Source organism: Hyaena hyaena, unplaced genomic scaffold (assembly GCF_003009895.1).
Source record: "Hyaena hyaena isolate Hyena2069 unplaced genomic scaffold, ASM300989v1 scaffold_730, whole genome shotgun sequence".
Classification (NCBI taxonomy): domain Eukaryota; kingdom Metazoa; phylum Chordata; class Mammalia; order Carnivora; family Hyaenidae; genus Hyaena; species Hyaena hyaena.
Genome location: NW_024081363.1, coordinates 540,636 through 560,038, shown reverse-complemented (window position 1 = coordinate 560,038; position 19,403 = coordinate 540,636). Strand labels below are relative to the sequence as shown.

The window sequence follows — 19,403 nt, the reverse complement described above, 5'->3', positions numbered from 1 at the left end:
TTGTGGGCCTGGGAGGAAAAAAATGGGTGGTGACTATCTCATCAGTTTCTACCACCTAGAAATACTATGAAAATGTGTATAGCCTCCTTACCTGACACAGTGTCTATAATGCCCTATCTATCATCTATGTATCTATCTATATTTATTTATTTAACAGGCTTAGAGTTTTTGTCAACATTTAAAATAAGTTTATAAATGATATTTGTCTTACATTTGTAGAACCAGTCAGACTCTTACTGACCTTTCAGTTACATTTGCCATAAGAATTGTATAGAAGGGGGGCGCCTGGGTGGCTTAGTCGGTTAAGCGTCCGACTTTCGCTTAGGTCATGATCTTGCGGTTCGTGGGTTTGAGCCCCGCGTCGGGCTCTGTGCTGACTGCCAGCTTGGAGCCTGGAGCCTGTTTCAGAGTCTGTCACTCCCTCTCTCTCTGACCCTCCCCTGCTCACGCTGTCTGTCTCTCTCTCTCCTAGAAATAAATAAAACATTAAAAAAAAAAAAGAATTGTATAAAAGGGAATGAGTGGAGAGATGTCATCTGTTTAAATCTGCTTTAACCCAAACAGCTCTGCCTGCTTTTATGTGTTAGGTTTCAGGGTAAAGTTCATTTAAACTTGGGAATCTAACTCTAACCATAAACCCCCTACTGAAAATCACTGCTTTTCAGAATTATGTTGGGGGAGATATGCAATAATGGTGCTTCTAATTTTGGTGATTCATAAAGATCCAGACCTGGGGCCTTGCAGGTGTCAAAGGCGAACTTACTAGCAAACTTTTTACCTTGCCTCCTGCCTGCTCTCTGTGGGGAGTGAGGACCCTTCCACCTGCAACTTCCTTCAGGCACCTGCAAAGTCTAACCATGCCCTCACCATAGATACAATGGGGAGAGAGCTGCCCTGTCGCCCCTTATTTCAAAGTTTCAGTAGGCTAGGGACCCTCTTCCCTTCATCCTTTGTCGGTAGTGTTTCACACAAGAGGCAAGTGTTCAAAAGATCTATGTTGAGAAAAACAAAGAAAAAGGAGCAGGAGAGGAGGAAGGAAAGGAAATGGATTGCTCTTTTGCATAGGTTTTTCCCATTTTCACCTGTATTTTTACTTCCTCCAATCTCAGTCATTGATCCATTCAACACATATCTAGTGTCTACTGTATACCAGACATCTATCTGGGAAATGGAGCAAACAAAACAGAATCTTTTCCATCAGAGGTCTCCTATGACATAGGGGAGGCAGCAGTGGGTTACAAGGTCATGGTGAGTATTTATGAGGGTGGACGGAGGTGAGGGGGAGGGCTGTGCCATGTGTTGCACAGGAGGAGAGCCTGGATCTTGAATCACAAATGTAGTGTGTAGCTTTTCAGTTTTGTGGATTGCTATTGTGATTTCATATGTTATATTTGATTTATTCTTCATCTGGCGTGCACAGCAAGTTAAGCCCATGCTATGTTGTCAGAAGGTCTGGGGATTTTAGTCTCAGTTCCACCTCTGTAAGGTGAGAGGCTTTTGGTAAGATACTTGAACTTGTGCACAAGGATACTTACCCAGGATTGAGGCAAGACTCGGAGGGACATTGTTCACAAGTGCTTTTTATTTTATTATTATTTTTAATATTTGTTTATTTTTGAGAGAGAGCAAACATGAGCCGGGGAGGGCCAGAGAGGGAAACGGAGGAGCCAAAGTGGGCTCTGCCCTGACAGCAATGAGCTCCATTCGGGGCTCGAACTCTCAGACCAAACTGTGAGATCATGACCTGAGCTGAAGTCGGATGTTCAACCTTCTGAGCCACCCATGTGTCCCCACAAATGCTTAAACTAGTGGTATTAGGTAGGTAGGTAGGTAGGTAGGTAGGTAGATAGATACAGACAATGAAAACGAGGCTCAGAGACATCACGGAGTTGCCCTGGCCAGATAACCTAGAAAAGGAACTAAGACTTGAACACAGCTTTCTGACCTCGGATTTCCTGTAGTGTCAAAACTCTGGATCAGGCACTCCTCAGGACCTTGGGTCTGAACTGAGCTCTCAGTGAACATTCTTCATAAACCAAAGAAAAGTCAAAACTCTGAACCAAGGATCATAGGCCCTGGGAGAAGAACTTGAGACTGAGAGCTCAGCCTGCAAGAATAGTGCCCCTGGCTTCCCCGAAGCCCCCCAGTGGGAGTGAGGCAGGTGTGGATATGGACTGGATGGGCAGGATGGGGAGCTGGTTCTGGGGCAGACGGAGTCCTGGGCTCAGTGCTTACTGTGAATGTCCCACGGGAGAGCCTTCTATGGTCAATCTACAAATGTGTAGCAAGCAGGCCTCATTCTGCCTAAACAGAATCACTGGAGTTGAATCACAAGACTGGCCTAGAAACGTGCAGCGAAGACACTGAAGGGGGATAATCTCGGTGTGACCAAAGACAAGGAAGGATAAATAGCACATCATACTGATTTCATGTTGTGACAAAAATATCCAGCCTTTCCTGCTTTTGAAATTCTGATCTATCAGGGTCCCATTAATCTTTCCTGAGAGCTCTGGCCTTCTCCCTAGCAGAGCCACTGGGGACACCCAGAACAGAGGTCTCCATGCAGACACAGCCACACAGGCCTGCAACCTCTGTCAATGGCTGAGATTGATCGATGGGATATGTGATTATCACCAGAACGTTTTCTTCTTTTTTAAAATGGTTATTTATCCGTTTTAAGGAGGAGAATCCCAAGAGAAAGAATCCCAAGTAGGCTCCGCGCTGTCAGCACAGAGCCCCATGCGGGGCTGGAACTCATGAACCGTGACATCGTGACCTGAGCCGAAATCAAGAGTTAGTTGGAGGCTTAACCGACTGTGTCCCCAGGTGTGCCCTCACCGCCAGGATGTTTTAAATGTCTCCACTTCCAGGAGAAGAAAAAGTGTAATCATTTAGGTTTCATTTAATTTCCCCCCAGAGAGAATTTTACCTTAAAAAGGAAACAGACCTCTTCTGATTTCTGCAATTCCGGGCACAGCTGTAAGGAACACCCCAGGTGGGCTACAGAAGGTCCCCAGCAACTGCTGAATGGAGCTGCGGCTTTCTCCTAAGCCCCTCTGTCTGTATGCTGCTTCACTTCCCACCAGAGCTAAAGCTTCTAGAAATAGCGAGCATGATGCCTTCTACATGACGCTACAACCAACTGACAAGTGGAAAAAGGGGCACAGGGAGGGTAATGCTGTATTTATTTATGAAATGGGAAGAGTCAGGGGGATTAAAAGTAACACTGGGTATTACTTTATGTGGAAGAAAATAAGAATGGACAGAGAGCAGAGAGTTGAGGTACAGTAAAGCAGACCCACTTACCTGCTATGACTTCATTCATTTAAAAAGGATGCACCTTCCGGGGCACCTGGGTGGCTCAGTCGGTTAAGTGTCCGACTTCGGCTCAGGTCATGATCTCGCGGTTCGTGGGTTTGAGCCCCGCGTTGGGCTCTGTGCTGACAGCCAGCTCAGAGCCTGGAGCCCGTTTGGGATTCTGTGTCTCCCTCTCTCTCTGACCCTCCCCTGCTCACGCTTTCTCTCTCTTTCTCTCTCAGAAATAAATTAAAAAAAAAAAACAAAAACTAAAAAAAGAAAAAAAGGATGCACCTTCCACCGTCAAATAGTAAAAAATGAGGTTGACATCAGTTTGTACAGGTCATGATTCAGGCTTGGCTCAAGGATGCAAAACAGCCCATGTCCTAAAAAGAGGTTTATGGCTGTGTGTGCCAGAAAAACCATTTTGGATTCATTAGCAGTTAGCTGAAATAACAGATTTTGTGATATTGCCAGGTCGTGTCAGATGTATGTCGAATGTCAAATGTACAAGACCCTCGTGTTTATACAGACATTTGTGAGAATGTCAGAACCTTTCATTGAGACTTCAGTCCTGTGAGCCCAGTCATAGATATGCATGGAAATTTGCAAAATCAAATTCACAGCCTTTTTGTTTCTGTCTAACCCTAAACTCAGAGTACTGAAAATCAATTCCTCACAGTGCATAATGTTGGATGTTAGGCTCACATTGGGTTTGAAAAGTTGGTTTGCTGCTGCTTCCCCCCCCCCCCCCCACAATGTGTTACTTAAAATTGGCAAGGAGGAAATAACTTTGTCTTCAGTTTCAGTATGTCAAAAACTAATTCTTCTTACAGCAGTGATCTTCTAGCATTTAAAAACAAGGCCCGTGGGTCCCTGGGTGGCTCAGTTGGTTAAGCATCTAACCTTGGCTCAGGTCATGATCTCGTGGTTCATGAGTTCGAGCCCCACATTGGGTTCCGTGCTGAAAGTGCGGAGCCTGCTTGGCATTCTGTCTCCCCCTCCCTCTCTCTGCCCCTCCCTGACTCATGTTTTGTCTCTCGCAAAGTAAATAAATTTATTAAAAAGGTCCTCAAACCATACATAATGACATTTCATATATATCTCTAAGAACTACAGTTAAAATCAGAGTAATGTACATTTCATGGTCAAAACTGTGATCTAAAAATCTCTAACAATTTATAGGTATATAAATTTTAAGTATACTAGTATCGTATCAACCTAATTGTCCTTTATTTTGGCTCATCTAATTTACAAACATGATTTCTGAAGTTGAACAGTATTTGTAATGGCAATGTCCAAAGCAATTTTGGCTGAGTAAAGTGCTATTTGTTGAACAAAAATGTAGTTGTTTGTGCAAGTTTAAACATTTCATAAGGCCAGCTGAGTTCATTTCAACCCTACTTACAAAATAATTATTGGCAAATGAAATGGGCTGGGGGTTAGAGACAAGACGTTTTCAGGCTTCTGAGAGATTTACAAAACCAAGTTTGTCAACCACTGAAAGTAAAATTGAAAGGTCACAGGCAATTAAAAGGTACAGGTTTCAATCTCAGGATTAAAAAGGTTCCAACAAGAAGATTATTTACAATGGAACAATGAGGAAAATGTTTTGTTACAGACAGAAACATGGAAAATATGCTGTTGAAAATTGTTGGCTCTGAAATAAATACAATCCAGACTGAGACTATTAAAAATATCAAAGTGATGTACCATGTGCCAACTCTATATTCTTCTGTTGTTTGTTGTAAAGAAAATCCATTATTGAATATAATGCAGTTCTGGTTAAATTATCAGAGACATTTTCTGTATGCAAACTGTAGTTTACCGCATGCTATATATTCTTCTCTCACAATGTTAGTACACTTCCATCATAGACCCACAGGCATCGAGTGAGAAGGAAATTTAGAGTCATATTTTAACTTCCTAACCACGGTACAAATTGCTTCCAAAATAGTCACTTGATTCATTTCAATTTAGCACCTATTATGAGCAAGATTTTTTTGGATGGCAAAATAAGAGATACAAAAAATATTTCGAGACGTTTATGGCCTGTTAGGTAGAAGAGGGCACCCTTGTCCTCTGACCGCCATTATGCTGCTGAAGAGTGACAGCTCACCCCACTGCAAGGAAATCCTTCCCTCAGTGGGTAGTTCAGGAATTAGGAAGGTGCATGTTAAACCGAACTTCTTGGCACCTAACCTTAGTTTTTTCTTCTGGAGTGAGAAGGAACACATCTACTCCACCTTTTTAGTGCAGCAGTTTGAAGATTTTGAGAGGAATTTCCTACGCACCGTATGGTTTCTGCCTCCTTCATGTAGCAATTTTATTTCACCTTTATTTTTACCACCCTTTACTTTACTGTCCTTGGGGATTTTAAGAATTATTTCATATCAATTCAGCGAGCTTCACTGTTAAATATTCAATATCGCACTTAAAGCATTTTCAAATTAAGACAGTCAAACAACAAGAGCTAAATAGCATTCAGTTGGAATCAATTTGGGATTATCCTTTTGTAATTAGACTAGTGATGACTAACGACAGATGTTTGGGGGGAAAGCATGGAGCAGCTAAGGCTTGCCAACACTGTATATTTGAGGGGAGAGGGCAGGATAAATCTTTTGTAATGAAACACATGTGCTCTAAGACAGTGACTGAACTTGATATCCTAAAATACTTCAATGTAGTGGTTTGAAAGTCACAGGATTAATTAGGTCATGTTTGAGAAATGATGCTATAGTCTACATTTCGTACGGGCGAGAAAGAACTCTGCTGTCTTTAGTGAATAAAACAAGGAACTAACTCAAATATGTTAATTCTTCTGCTAGTGGTTATATGTTTGGCACCTTTTGAAGGTGTCACTACCACACCCTGGGAAATTTCAATTCAGGAAACTTTATTTAGCCTCCAGAATGCCCCGTCAAATCCCACATCCACGCAAGAACACAAAGCCAAGGGTACACTAAAAAAAGAGACTGTTTTATTGTGACATTTATGACATGGACCCCTTGTTGACAGGAATGGCCGAGGGTAATCTTGGCATATTGCACAGGTGTGATGACGGATGCACTGGTGATCCTCTGGCTGCTGAGGCTGTTTCTTGGTCCTCCCAGACCTCCATGCACGCGCGGGCCAGTCACAGAAATTTCCTTACCACTTGGTGTATACATTTAACAAGTCTTTGGTCTTAATAAGCACCATTACAAACCCTCACATTAAGGGCATTATTATTCTAGTTTATAAATGTTTCAATGATAAAAAATAGCACGATTACAGTATACACACACTTAATTTACATGTAATGTATTATACTCATAACTGAGATAAGCTACTGAACTAACTTTGGTTGATTGAAATTAATGAAGTATTTGAACTGAATATTTGTAATTTGGTTTCTAAGTTGTGTAAATATTACAGTGCATTTATAAATCTAGTTGGAGAATTTACTAGCACCAAATAGATATTATAATTGGCCAACCTAGTACTTGTATTTGTTGAAGCAGAGTTTAAAAATTTGAAAAAATACAGAACAGTTCATCGATTGAAAGCACATTCCTGTACATCGGCTAGAAGGATGGCATGTCAGCAGGAATGGCTGACCCCCAATAAAATACGTGTCCCAGTTTTCAAGAATCAACACATATGACAAGGTAGCTCAGCTACAAACATGAGAAGCCTGAGAAAGTGGTTGTTTTGAACTAGGGTAGTCACCTGTACCTCGCTTTTGTAATACAAGAATAGTGCTTATTTGTAGAAATTTACTTGGTGAAAGTATGTACCTATGATATGAAGATTCTGATTGGGGGAAAAATTCAGTTCTACCTATCTATCATTTTTTTTAATTATTTGGTCTCTGTATGGTGAATTAATGAAGCAAAATCTGAATTTTCATCTTCAGATTATCACCCAGTTCACCACTGAGGTAGTCTTTGTCATATTTATCTTCTAGCTGATTAAGTTCTTTCTTTTTATAAAGTGGAGTACTACTGATTTGTAATGAATAGGTTCCAGCCACTGGCTTCTTCTTGGTGAAGTGGAGGTAGCTGATCCCTTCCTTTTGGTTGATTTTAAAGAAGCCATTTTCATTTCCAGATTCAATCAAGTATTTGTTGTGATTTGTCAGAGTCGTCAGGGCTGGCAGGAGTTCTAGGATTCGGACCTTATTGCTGATGTGAGAAATATTGAAAGCGAACATGGCCGTCTTCTCAATGTCCCAACTTGCAAGACTCACGTTGGTTTCTATCTCAGGCTGGTCCTGGAAAGACACATGACAATGTGTTAAATTAACTGTAAATATGCCACTTATTCTCATCTTGAGGAAAAAGTGACTCAGATCTCCCACTACTACAGCCTTCTCATGTTGTATATGCCATGTGAAAAAGGCATTTTTCATAAAACACTTTGTTTAAATCACAAATGTGTTAAACGGGCACATATTTATGATATTAAAACACATTAAACTGATGTCAAGATGAAAGTCAAGCTGAAATGACTTGTAGTTGGTGGTCTCCTAATGCAGGGGTCTCAACGTGTGCTCCCTGGACCAGCGGCATCACCATCACCCGGGCGTCTGTGAGAAACGCAAAGTCTCGGGGGCCCTGGTGATGTACGGAGTCAGAAATCGTAGGGGTGTCTCCCCGAAGCCCACGTTAACAAGTCTTCCAGATGATTCAGATGCACGCTGGAGTTCGAAAACCACTGTTTCAACAGACTATTTTCTTTCTTTACACTTATCTCCTTTCCCAGACCACAGCGGATGAGTTGGAGCACCGATGCTAAGAACGAACCAGTCTGTTTCAATTTTGTTCACTGACGCACAACCATCCCCTCTGAAGGACACGCCTAGGAACCTACTTCCTGACTCTGATGATCTGCTAATATTCAATGCTTTTCACCTGGCTTCTTGCTTGCCTCTCTGGGACCACATGTGCTGGATTCTCCGGGCCTGGAGCCAGAGGTCTGGGTGAGTATCTGTGCATTTCTGAGTTGACTGAAAGGCTGCAGCAGCCGTAGGCAAAGAAAACCGGGCTGCTTGAGCTCCATGTTGTTTTTGTCTAGAATCCAAGTTCCCTCACACTCCACATGGCTCTTTTCAGTAGAGGAGACTCTAGCTTTCCGAACTTGGCGTCCCCGTGGAGAGAGCACTATGTCACTTCACGATTCTGCCCACTTGCTGTCCTGGATCTCAGACCTGGCTTTTCAGCAGACTTTGGGTGGGTGTTTGACTTTCTTTTTGGCGAGACAGAGGAAATGAGCAAGTATGTGAAAACCTTCGAATGGCCACTCCCTAAAAGCAGCAAGAAACTCCAGAGAGTCCCACAGACTCTTGTAAAATGCAGCCTAGAGCTCAGGGAATGTCTGGATTTTCTCCCCAGGGAGCCTTTTCACACTTTGGAACATCCTTGGAGGAAACCACAGGCATCTGGAAGGCCCTTCTGCAACAGGAGACACGAGGAGAAACCACCTTCTGACCTACCTCAATGTTGGAGGCATCGGTTCCGTTTGCACTTCTCCGCTTCCTGCCCCGTTTGGGGTAGCCGTTGATCTTACACTCATAACAAGCCTCCGGGGAGAGAGAATTGTCGTCCATTTCACCGCTGGCAGGTGGCTCCGGGCCCCCTCGGCCCATGCCGATTCCAGAAACACAGTGCCTGTGGATGAAGGGAAGCACAGCCCTTTTTCATTAGAACGGGGAGACGAGGGAGGTGGTGCAAGAGTTCTGGTGAATGTGGACCCCACCTAGTGGCACTTAGACATTGGTTATTTGTCCATTAGGTGACTGGCTGGTTCTGAGAGCCACACCGAAGACCTCTGTGTTTAGGCTCAGAGTCCTGCTTCCTGGAGTGGACTGATTCCTTTCTACTATCTCTCAAGGTCCTGTTTTGCATATTTTGCCCCTTCATTTCTGCCCCCTCTATTGTACCAGGTATTTTTCTGTCCTTAATGCTGCGGGGGAGGGGACATGGAGTGGAAAGAGGGGAAGCGTGGGGGACAAGGGAGACCATGTGACTTGGGAGGGTAAAGAAAAATGTCTTCCTTTCACGAAACAGAAAGTCAGAAAGGTATGACATGTCTGTGTTCAGTTCCTTGCCGTCTTCCTGCTTCACTGACCCCCCTCACCACCACCTCCACTTCCACCGCTACCCTACTCACCAGCCCTCATCACTTCAGCTTCTGAGCACTTTGTCCTATTGTTTGACCACTTACTTTGGCTGAAGCTACTGAAGGTATAAAGAAAGTTCTAGGCAGAACTGAAGTTGACTTAGAAATAAACTGTAAAGATGTACAATGTATAAAATCTGTGTATCAGAGCTTGCCCAACTGTGGGAAATTGTTTCAAGTCATTCAAAACCACTAGGGCCATTGGCTCTGACTCATGTGAGGCTGGATAAACAAACCCATGCCCAAGAGAGAACTAGTTCAGCTGTTTTTCTTTGCCTTTCAGTTATCAAAGCCAAGTTACGGAGGGAGGCTTGCATGTTTCACAAGTACCTTGTTTTGTTATTCTGCTTACTATTTCATAGGCCTCGTGGAATGTATTTACCAGGCTCCTCTTTCAAAATGTGCTGAAATATCCGAATGATCCTAAGAGTCTTTATTTTGGGGCAGGGTCCACTCTAAGGATTCATAGAGAAGCGGACACTGTTAGAAGTGGGTAGATTTCCACTAATGGGTCATAATGAAGACCATATATTTATCACGTTTTCTGTATTAATTGGCCTAGTTTTTATAACACATTTTTCTTGATGCTCGAGAGTCAAACTATAATGCCAGTAAGCAGACAATTTTTTGTATTTTGCAGCAATTTATGGGTTTCTACTATTTTTTGCAATCCTGCCAGAGCCCAATACATTTCCTTTTCTCTTCCTTTACCTTGACACATGAAATGTGCAAAGACAATAAAGTGGATGAAATGATGAATGCTCACTGTGTGTGTGTGTGTGTGTGTGTGTGTGTGTGTGTGTGTGTGTTCACCTAATGATGAAGTTATTGGAAGAAAAAGCCCAAATTTGCAGGCTTTGGTTCTTTTCTCAGAACTCCTTTCCAGTATTTTCATATCCCTGGAACACCACTTACAAGAAGTGTGACTACAAAGTCCCACTGGCCAGAAGCCAGTTTGGAGTGTCACAATTTTTGCTGGGAAAATGGTTCTGGCATTCAGCTTATAAAGAATGAGACTACTGAGAGCCAGACACAAACATCTGGGAATTTGTGTCCTATTGCTGGCATTCCGTGTGCTTCCCATGAAACATTCTTTTACATTCAGATCTACACAGACCCAAAATGAATTGCTTCATGTTTGTGTGTCAAGACATCAAAGGCCACTACGTTACATTAATTTGGTATACACATGCATGGGTGTGTTATGGAATATGTGATTTTGTGGGATGTGTATGTGTGGCTGTACATGTTTGGATGTGTATTTCAGGTCTGTGTGTTCATAATGAAAATGTTAAAATTTGAGATCCTTAACAGCACAGACAACACTACATGGGCATCCAACTCTAGATTAATCCAGCAGGGAAAAAGGCCTACACTGTGAAAACTTTCCACTAAACGTATAAATTACTGGGTAAAACAAAAGTATGTCTTCCCTTCCCCAACAGTCACACATACAATGTGGTAAAGTATTCTACCAGGAGAATACAATAATTATTTTAGCTCTTGTATTTCATGCTCTTTTGGTAATTCGTTTGTTGTTGTTGTTGTTGTTTTTATTTCTGAGAGAGAGAGAGAGAGAGAGAAAGCGTGAGCAGGGGAGGGTCAGAGAGAGAGAGGGAGACAGAATCTGAAGCAGGCTCCAGGCTCTGAGCTAGCTGCCAGCACAGAGCCCAACGCAGGGCTTGAACCCACAAACCATGAGATCATGACCTGAGCCGAAGTCGGACCCTCAACCGACTGAGCCACCCAGGCACCCCCATGCTCTTTTGGTAATTCTTAATGTAAACTGAAGGCTGAGATGTAAAATATACTTTAAATCCAGGCATTTTTGTGATTTATCTAACAGTAGCTGGATGAGAAGGCATTTGAAGTGAAGACAGAATCCCGCCTGCCCCAGGAGGAGGGCGGACCGGCAGCGGAAGTCTGGTTCTGTGATGGGTCGGCCCCTGCATTTCTACGGAAGCGAATCGCTTCCCAGTAAGATGCGAAGATCAAGAGAATGAGACGCCATATATCAAGGTATTTACAATTGGTTTTAGAGTCTATGAATTTCTGGAAATCCCGGTGTCTCCTTTCAAATCATATAGCCGAAATCCCTTGCAGAGCTATCTGGAAGTAACTAGGATTAGGAAAAACGTTGGGTCTTCTTGACTAGGATGGGTCGCTGTGAGTTAAATATACTGGATGACATTAGGAACAAGAGAGCATGCAGCCACAGCCAGAAAGAGCAGCGCTTACCCTTGGCCTATTCGGAAGTAGCCAGGCGGACAGCCACACAGGTAGCCGCCCTCAGTGTTGGAGCAGCCGTAACTGCAGGGGGCCTGCGAAGAGCCACATTCGTTGATGTCTTGGCACCCTCCGCTGAACTGTTCGTACTGGAAGCCGGCGGGGCACATGCACTTGTAGCTGCCCAGGGTGTTGTGACAGGAGGCTCCTCCACAAATGTGTGCGCTGAGGCACTCGTTCTCATCTGCAGGGAAAACCAGAAGATGCTGCGTGTGTGACACCATCTCTACTGGGGACCGCTGGCCAACTGGGCCTCAGCCGGCACTCAGGAAGGCAGGGCAGGCCGAGGTGGCCGGGGTGGGGACAGGGGCAGGAGAGGGGGATGTGGACACGGAGGAGGCCTCTTGCCATGTGGCGGGAAAACGTGGTCGCCGAGGTCAAACACGCCAGGTGGAGCGCATTAGGGGATGGCATTCCGAGGACCGACAGATTCCAGTTCTCATCTGAAGCCAACACTAGTGCTTTCCGCACCACACGAGGCTCCTGTGAAGAACGCGGGGCTTGGTTCAAGGTTCGGGGTGGGAGGGAAGGAGTCCTGCAGTTCTCTGTGAACGGGACCACAGTCTCCGAAGCAGAGACCGGCCACCCTCCCGGCGGCTGCGTTCCCAGGCCTCCGTTTTCAGGATGTGCAGGGCTGGCGAGGGCCGACATCCTGCAGGAAGTGTCTGCCCCGCTTGTACTTCCTTTTCAAAAATCTGCAAAAGCCCCCAGGTGCTTGTCCTGGGGATGAATAGTGCCTTCTGGTATGTCTGCTCCCATCTCTGAACGGGCCCCCCCCCGCCCCTTATCCAAACCAGCCTCCTGCCCAGAGTGTCTGGGCCGTGTCTAAAGCAAAGTATGGCTGGAAGAGATTCAGTGCAGACTTCACGAGCAATAATTGGAAAAAACCCACAATAGAGACAGATGCTGCAGGACTGGCTACCCACAGGGACCTGCCAAGTCTGACGGCAAAAAGCAGGAAAAAGAAATCTGACTTGAAAAATCAACCTGAGGGAGAAAACCTTGAGTATCTCACTATTTCTAATTTATGCTTTTTTGAAATCGCTAATAGATTTTTGTAGGCCTGCCTTTGTAGGGCAGCTTGGAAGCTTCCTGGGAAGACATTTCTTAATTGTTGTGGATTTGAACGCAGGGAGATTGGCCTTCACCTCACTCAGCAAATATTCCATCGGAAGGTAAACTAACATTTATCAGATGCCTGTTGCATGACAGACTAGGAGGTACCTCACGTTCATTTACTTAACCTTCCTAAAGATTATGGGCAGAAGGTATTATAATCCCTGTTTTACAGATGAAGAAAGTGAGGTTCACAAAGGCCCTCTGAGATCCCCTGACAGCAGCAGGACCGAGATGTAAACCCAGATCTGTCTGACCGCTGCAGCCACGTGCTTTCCTTTAGACCACAGTATCTCTCAAGAGACCCATCACCACTTAAACTGGTACTTCCTTTGCCCTTTAATTGATCTTACCTTATTTACTAAGGTAGATTCTTTTATAAAGAACAAAATTGTTTCTAAGAAAACACCTGTTTTTAAGTTAGAGAAACGGGTGTGTAAAAATGGTGGGCGCAGGGTGCTTGCATATGTATAATATTTATATTTCCTTCTTTCCTTCCTCCCTCTCTTCTCTCTCCCCTCCCTCACTCCTCCTTCACCAGTGTGGAAGGAATAGATACACAATAAGAAAGCCATTTGTGGAGCTACAGGTCTGTTTGAGAATCTTTATGTCTAAGGACTCTCAAGTATCCACTCAAGGTCTTTCAGGCTCCAAGGTTCCTAGAATGGAAAAAATTGAATATGCCATGGTCTTTGTGTTTTTTCCCCCTTACTTTAAATCAGATGAACTACGTGAGAGATACCAGTGGAGACCATGGACACGAAAGAATGAATGAGGGTGTTCACTCTGGTGGAAAGAATATCCCTGGACTAGAGGTCTTCTCCTTGCCCCTCATGTCCATCACCAGACTTTCCACCTGCTCTCAGACCCTGGAGGCTGAGCTGCACGGAGCATCAACGGGCTCCTCTCCTTTGTCCTGGGCCTTTGGTTGGGCTCAGCCATCAGTTTCCTGCTGGGATGCTGATAAAACCTCTAAGGCCCATGTCTGTATATATAGGACCAGTCTCATTAAAGCTTAGATTTATTCCGTATTGTTCCAAAGGACAGAAATAGGACCAATGGTTAGAAGTAGAGGCAGGAACAGTTCATTTTCTATGAAACAAACATTTTTAAGAATTGAAGTTTTCTATACATAAATTAGGGTATCTTGGGAGAAAGTTGAATGCCCTTCAAGATGGCATTCGAGCCCAACTAGGACAACCAGGGAGGTTGGACAAGGATCTGTATTTTGGGAATGAGGCCAGATCATCAGATAATCTCTAAGGTTCTTTCTGGCCTTGAGGATCTATCTGTGTTAGTATAAATATCTGTCGCAGTGAACAACTCTCCTTCCTTTTCACCTTCTTTTCTATTTTACTATACTTTTTTTTTTTTTTACTCCTTCAGGGTCTAATAAAGTTTAAATCAAACTTGCTTATCTGTATTAGAGAGCTGGGGTTGAGCAGAGGAGGAATGAAGATAATAAATTGGCAAATGGTCAGTGTTTACCCCTTGAAAATAGTTTGTGTACTCACCCTTTTCATCAGTATACAAACATGATTGTTTAAAATGCTTTGCACTCCTCTGACCATGTTCATCTTGTGCACTCTGGAGCAAATGGCTCCAGGAGCAATTTTTCTGTGCTCCAAAATCTTTATTTTACTGTCAGTTAGTACTTAAAATTGGTGAGAGTTTTATCCTTTTTATAAAAAGAGACATTTTATTGGAACAGCGTTAGATTCTCCAAAACCCTTCTTAAAAGCAGACGGAGACCTCCCCACTCTGTCCTGTAAAATCACAGGTTTGAGCATGAGGCTTGCATAGCGTGTGTGAGCTGTGGTGTTAAGGGAGAACCAATAGGAGAATTCCAGAATGTAGGCTGGGCTTTCTTTTACAAATTTTCTCTAGGTCAACGCGGCTCAATTCCAACTCCACCTGGAAGTCTGATAGATGCAGTGGCCCCAGACCCCACACCCGTCCATCTTCTAAGAGTGAAATTCTGGCTGCCTATGTGTGAGGATCCAGAGAGGGGTGGTTCAGAAGATCTGCTCTGCTCTGCATGGCTCCAGGAAAGCCATTATGGCCCAAGGCAATGCTCATTCTCAAGAATTATGAGCCCAGTTTGGGCTAGTATCTTTTGGATCTCAAAAAATCCCAAACCTCTTCCTGCTTCTTAATCTATTTATTCTAGAACTCCCAGCCAGGAGATGATCTTCATGGAGCCAAAGTAGAGTCTCCAGGCAATGAAGACATGACCTGTCCATCTCTACTATCCCCGGACTAAAGGGAGGAAGAGGAGAGGAAGGCTGGTCAGTAAGTTGTGTAGTCTAAACTCTCCCAGCACCGGTGTCCTTTTAGCCAACCCTACTCACTTCTGTAAAACTGTGTCTTGAAAAGAAACCAACGAGAGAGAGACAATTCTGATAAATGAAAACACACCAAATGTATCTTCATTTGGAGTAAAGCAAAGCATCGAGATGTGGAGCAGCCACCCAGGAAGCAGTAATCCCTGCATCCTTGCTAAGGAAGGCTCTGTCCCCAAGAGTGTGTCAGCTAGAACAGGTCACCTGAGCAGCAAGCTGACAGTGGTGCTGTGTAGAGGCTCAGTGAATGAAAAACAAAACAAAACAAAAAAACAAGTGAACATGACACTTGAAAGGCAGCCCTAAATCAGGAGGTTAAGGGCCTTGGACTCCAGCTCCAAGCAAGTCACAAAGGAACCAGGTTAAGGACAGACTACTTTTCTTCCTTGAGCTTTCAGGTCTTTATAGTAAAATCAAGAGCTTGGGCTAGATGGATCTGGGCTCTCTCTAAACTCACAGGGTTTGGATTCTCTAATATGCCTTAAGATTATTTTCCCACAACATCATGAAATCAAAAATGACATAATTTCAATTTAATGAGTCCATGAATCTCCCTTAATTTTCAAAAGAATTCAGTGATGCTGAAAAAGCTTCCTGTGTCTGCTGCTCACACTCTGCCCTAAAAGATGTGTAGAGGTGAATGGAACCACCTCTGCATCTTCAGGCCAAGAGTTACTCAAAATAGCCTCTGGCTGGCTGATCTTTTCCAGTCTGAGGTAGGATTGTCTTGGCCCTCACGTGCACCCCCAGCGTGCGCCACTGACTGCATGCAGCAGAAGAGCAGCGGGACGCTGAGAGGGAAGGCATTCTAGGGCCATTTCATTTCCAGGGCTCCCCAAGTACCCTTTATCGTTATCTTTTGTCTTAGTTTCCCATTTTGCAAAGACTACAACTTGCCTCTGGTTTCAACCAGGGGAGGGCAATTTTAAGTGACTATTTGTTGATTTAATGACAAGTTTAAAGTTCTCAGAAAGAAAGCAGTATTTTGACTCCCAGGAGCCAGCAGTGGTTCATCATAGCAACAAGGAAAAAAGGCCTCACCAACGCACTGGTTCCACTGGTAGTGCTGGAGATAGCCCTGGGGGCAGCTGCATCTGTAGCCGCCGATGATGTTCTGGCAGCCGTGCTGACAGCGATGGTTTCCTTCGCACTCATCCACATCTGAGAGAGAAAGGAGAGCCGCTCCAGTCAGGTAGGCATCTGACTCTTGATTTTGGCTCAGGTCATGATCTCATGGTTCACGTGATGTAGCCCTGCATTGGGCTCTGCGCTGACAATGCTGAGCCTGCTTGGGGTTCTCTTCCTCGCCCACTCTCCCCTCCCCCCGCCCCTCTCACTCCAAATAAGCAAATGTTAAAAAAAAAAAAAAAAAAAAGTAGAGCCACCTTTAAGTCACATCATCATTTGTTTCAGAGTTCGTCTCTGAAGCAACATTTATATGCATGCTAGTGGGAAAGACAATTTTAATAAGAAATCTGACCCCTAAAAAATTGTTTTTCCACCAGAATTTCAAGAATATGTGCTCTGGACCTTTTTTTTTTTTTTTTTTTTTAATTTTTTTCACGTTTGTGTATTTTTGGGAGAGAGAGGAAGACACAGAATCCAAAGCAGGCTCCAGGCTCTGAGCTGTCAGCACAGAGCCCAACGCAGGGCTTGAACTCACAGACCATGAGATCATGACCTGAGCTGAAGTCACTCAACCTACTGAACCACCCAGGTGCCCTGTGCTCTGGAGCTTTTGATAAGTCCAAGGAAAAAGACATTTAGATATCCCTGGTCAAGTCTACAAATAAAAATAATGAAATTAATGTAAGGCACAAGAGTATGGGATAGCTGTGTAAATTATTTGTAGTTTTTATTCATGCCAGAGTTAGAAATCAAAAGATGTCAGTACAAAAATAAAATCCTAAAAACATTTAAAATTTTAATTACATAATTATCAGAAGAGTCATTCTTCATATATTTAATCCACATTAGGGGAGTGCTTTTATGACTCTGGATCCAATGACTAGAATATTAATGAATCAAATTCAGGAACCTAGCTATTTTTCTTGACTAGTTCATGCCCTATTAGATTACATTAACAACTGAGCAGAAAAAGCTTTGACATATTGAGGAAAGGCACAGGTTATCGACATGATCAAGCATGAGACCAAAGAGGATCTCGAAGATATGATACCTGTGCCAACCAGGCAAAATATTCCCCATCTTCAGTTGGGTGATCTCCCTGTAATCAGTTCTGATATTTCACAGAGGACGATGATGAAGATTTTGACAGTCACACAGACTACCCCCACCCGGACTTACCAGCTGCATCAAGCTCAGGCCCCTACCCACCTTCACAGCTGGCGCCACTCTGATCAAGAGAGAATCCCCGCTGGCATTCACAGGTGAAGCTCCCAGGAGTATTCTGGCAAATACCCTTAGACCCACACAAGTTGATGTCAGAAGTGCATTCATTGTTATCTATAAGAAGCAGTCGGGAGAAAAGAGGGGATTAAAATGGACTGAACTCACTTTCTGGTGTTTAAAAGGAAGAGAGAGGGATGATTCACTCAGAAAAGGCCAATAAGCCCAATAATTTCACGTACGTGTGTGCAGGCACATACACACATATGCACACACACACAATACATGTGCTCGCATTTTTTTTGAGCTTTTGTCTTCTCCCAATAGGAGAGGAACTAGGAAACAACTCCTTAAAGGAAGAGCTACATTTCCTACAGGGATTTTTCCTCTCCCACTTACCAATGCAGGCGGTATGGTGTTGGGTAAATCCAGGAGGACATTTACATGTGAAGCTGCCAATGGTGTTAACACACAGGAACTGGCAGTTGTGCTGCTTAGTTGCACACTCATCAAGATCTATTAAAAAAAAATATGTAAGATGAGTATTGGAGTCAAACTGATGGCACAGGTACCTAGCAACTGCCCTGGGAAGTAGTTCTGAGTCCTGACTGGTATGCCTGCAATGACCCTGGCCAGAAGAGAGATGCAGCAAATGGCTAGGAGAAATCAAGCAAACAAGGGTTTGAAAGATAAAATGTGGTCTCCATTTAGTTAGACCAAAAAATGTAGCTCTTTGGGGGATCCAAGGAAATCCCAATTCCCTTTTGTGAGAGGAATGCAGGAATTTATCAACAAAGGAATTTCAAATAAATTGTGACATTTTAAAATAAATTACACAATGAGGTAAAAGATTAGGGATTCTCAAAATTTTCCAGAGTGATGAAAAGATCTAGTCAAGTTGAACTACAAAAAGAAGTGTTGAGGCCGGAAATTCATTTGTTTGCTTAGGTCTTTTCTGTTCACTGTTTTGAATCCGCTCAAATGAGGTGTTCAACCAAACCAAATCAAATGAAACGGACTTCTTTTTTTAGAGATTCTCCTTTGGTTAAACAAAATTGAGCAATCAAGAAGGAAACAAAGAAAAACTCACTCTGATAAGCTAATAGCACGTTTAAAAACCGCTTACAGCATTTATCCAACATTATTTTCCATATCTCAATAAAATCCTCCCCTTCACCAGGCTTCTTTCCTCATTGCTGGAATGCCTAGGCTCATTCTCAACTCCACTGCTATTTAAAGACATCAAGAAAACAAAATATGTTCCAGCTTTTAGTTGAATTTTAATGAAAAAAAATCCTTTGTGTAATCAGGAACCAATCTACCTTCCTTCCTTCTTCCCTTCCTCTCTCCTCTCCCTTCTTGTGGCCTTGTTTGGTCACTGCACACAGAGCTGTGCTTGCAGCTGCAGATACGTGCCAGCTCCTGCCTGGAGTAACATCTGGAGGGAACCTAAACTAAAAGGACCCCTGCGCCCCCATAGTTCTCCCAGCGCTGACTTCCCTCAAAAAGGAGCCAATCCTGTGCTCTTTCCATAGCTGTGGGACTTGCTGTTGCTGCTTTTCTGGCTTCTGCAACATCGGCAGCTCGGCATCTCTTGCCTGAGGCGTGGCCTCCCCCTTCGATGACCCACAGGGCCTTGCTAGAGTACTGTCACACCTTTGCTGAAGCTCACCTGCACAGGTGAGGGAGACAGCTCCGTGATTTCTGACACTATTTTCTAAGTACAGCACTTGCTGTTCTCACCTCCAAGAACATCTTGGCTCTCCTTCTCTCCTCTTATCTGGAGCCTACCTGGCTCTCATGGGGGGGGGGGGGGGGGGGGGAAGTGCTGGTCCCACATCTCCCCGGGAC

The 19,403-nt window shown here is 43.8% G+C and overlaps 1 protein-coding gene across 1 annotated transcript in view; it reads right to left on the bottom strand.

The window, feature by feature from the left end:
• Window positions 1-6,255: 6,255 nt before the first annotated feature.
• FBN1 (fibrillin 1) overlaps window positions 6,256-19,403 on the bottom strand; it is a 240,142-nt gene continuing 226,994 nt past the window's right edge. The window contains 6 exon segments of the mRNA XM_039218035.1: window positions 6,256-7,552; window positions 8,774-8,948; window positions 11,698-11,929; window positions 16,245-16,364; window positions 17,541-17,669; window positions 17,952-18,068. Of these exon segments, the coding sequence (XP_039073966.1) occupies window positions 7,163-7,552; window positions 8,774-8,948; window positions 11,698-11,929; window positions 16,245-16,364; window positions 17,541-17,669; window positions 17,952-18,068 (1,163 nt within the window). The 3' untranslated portion in view covers window positions 6,256-7,162.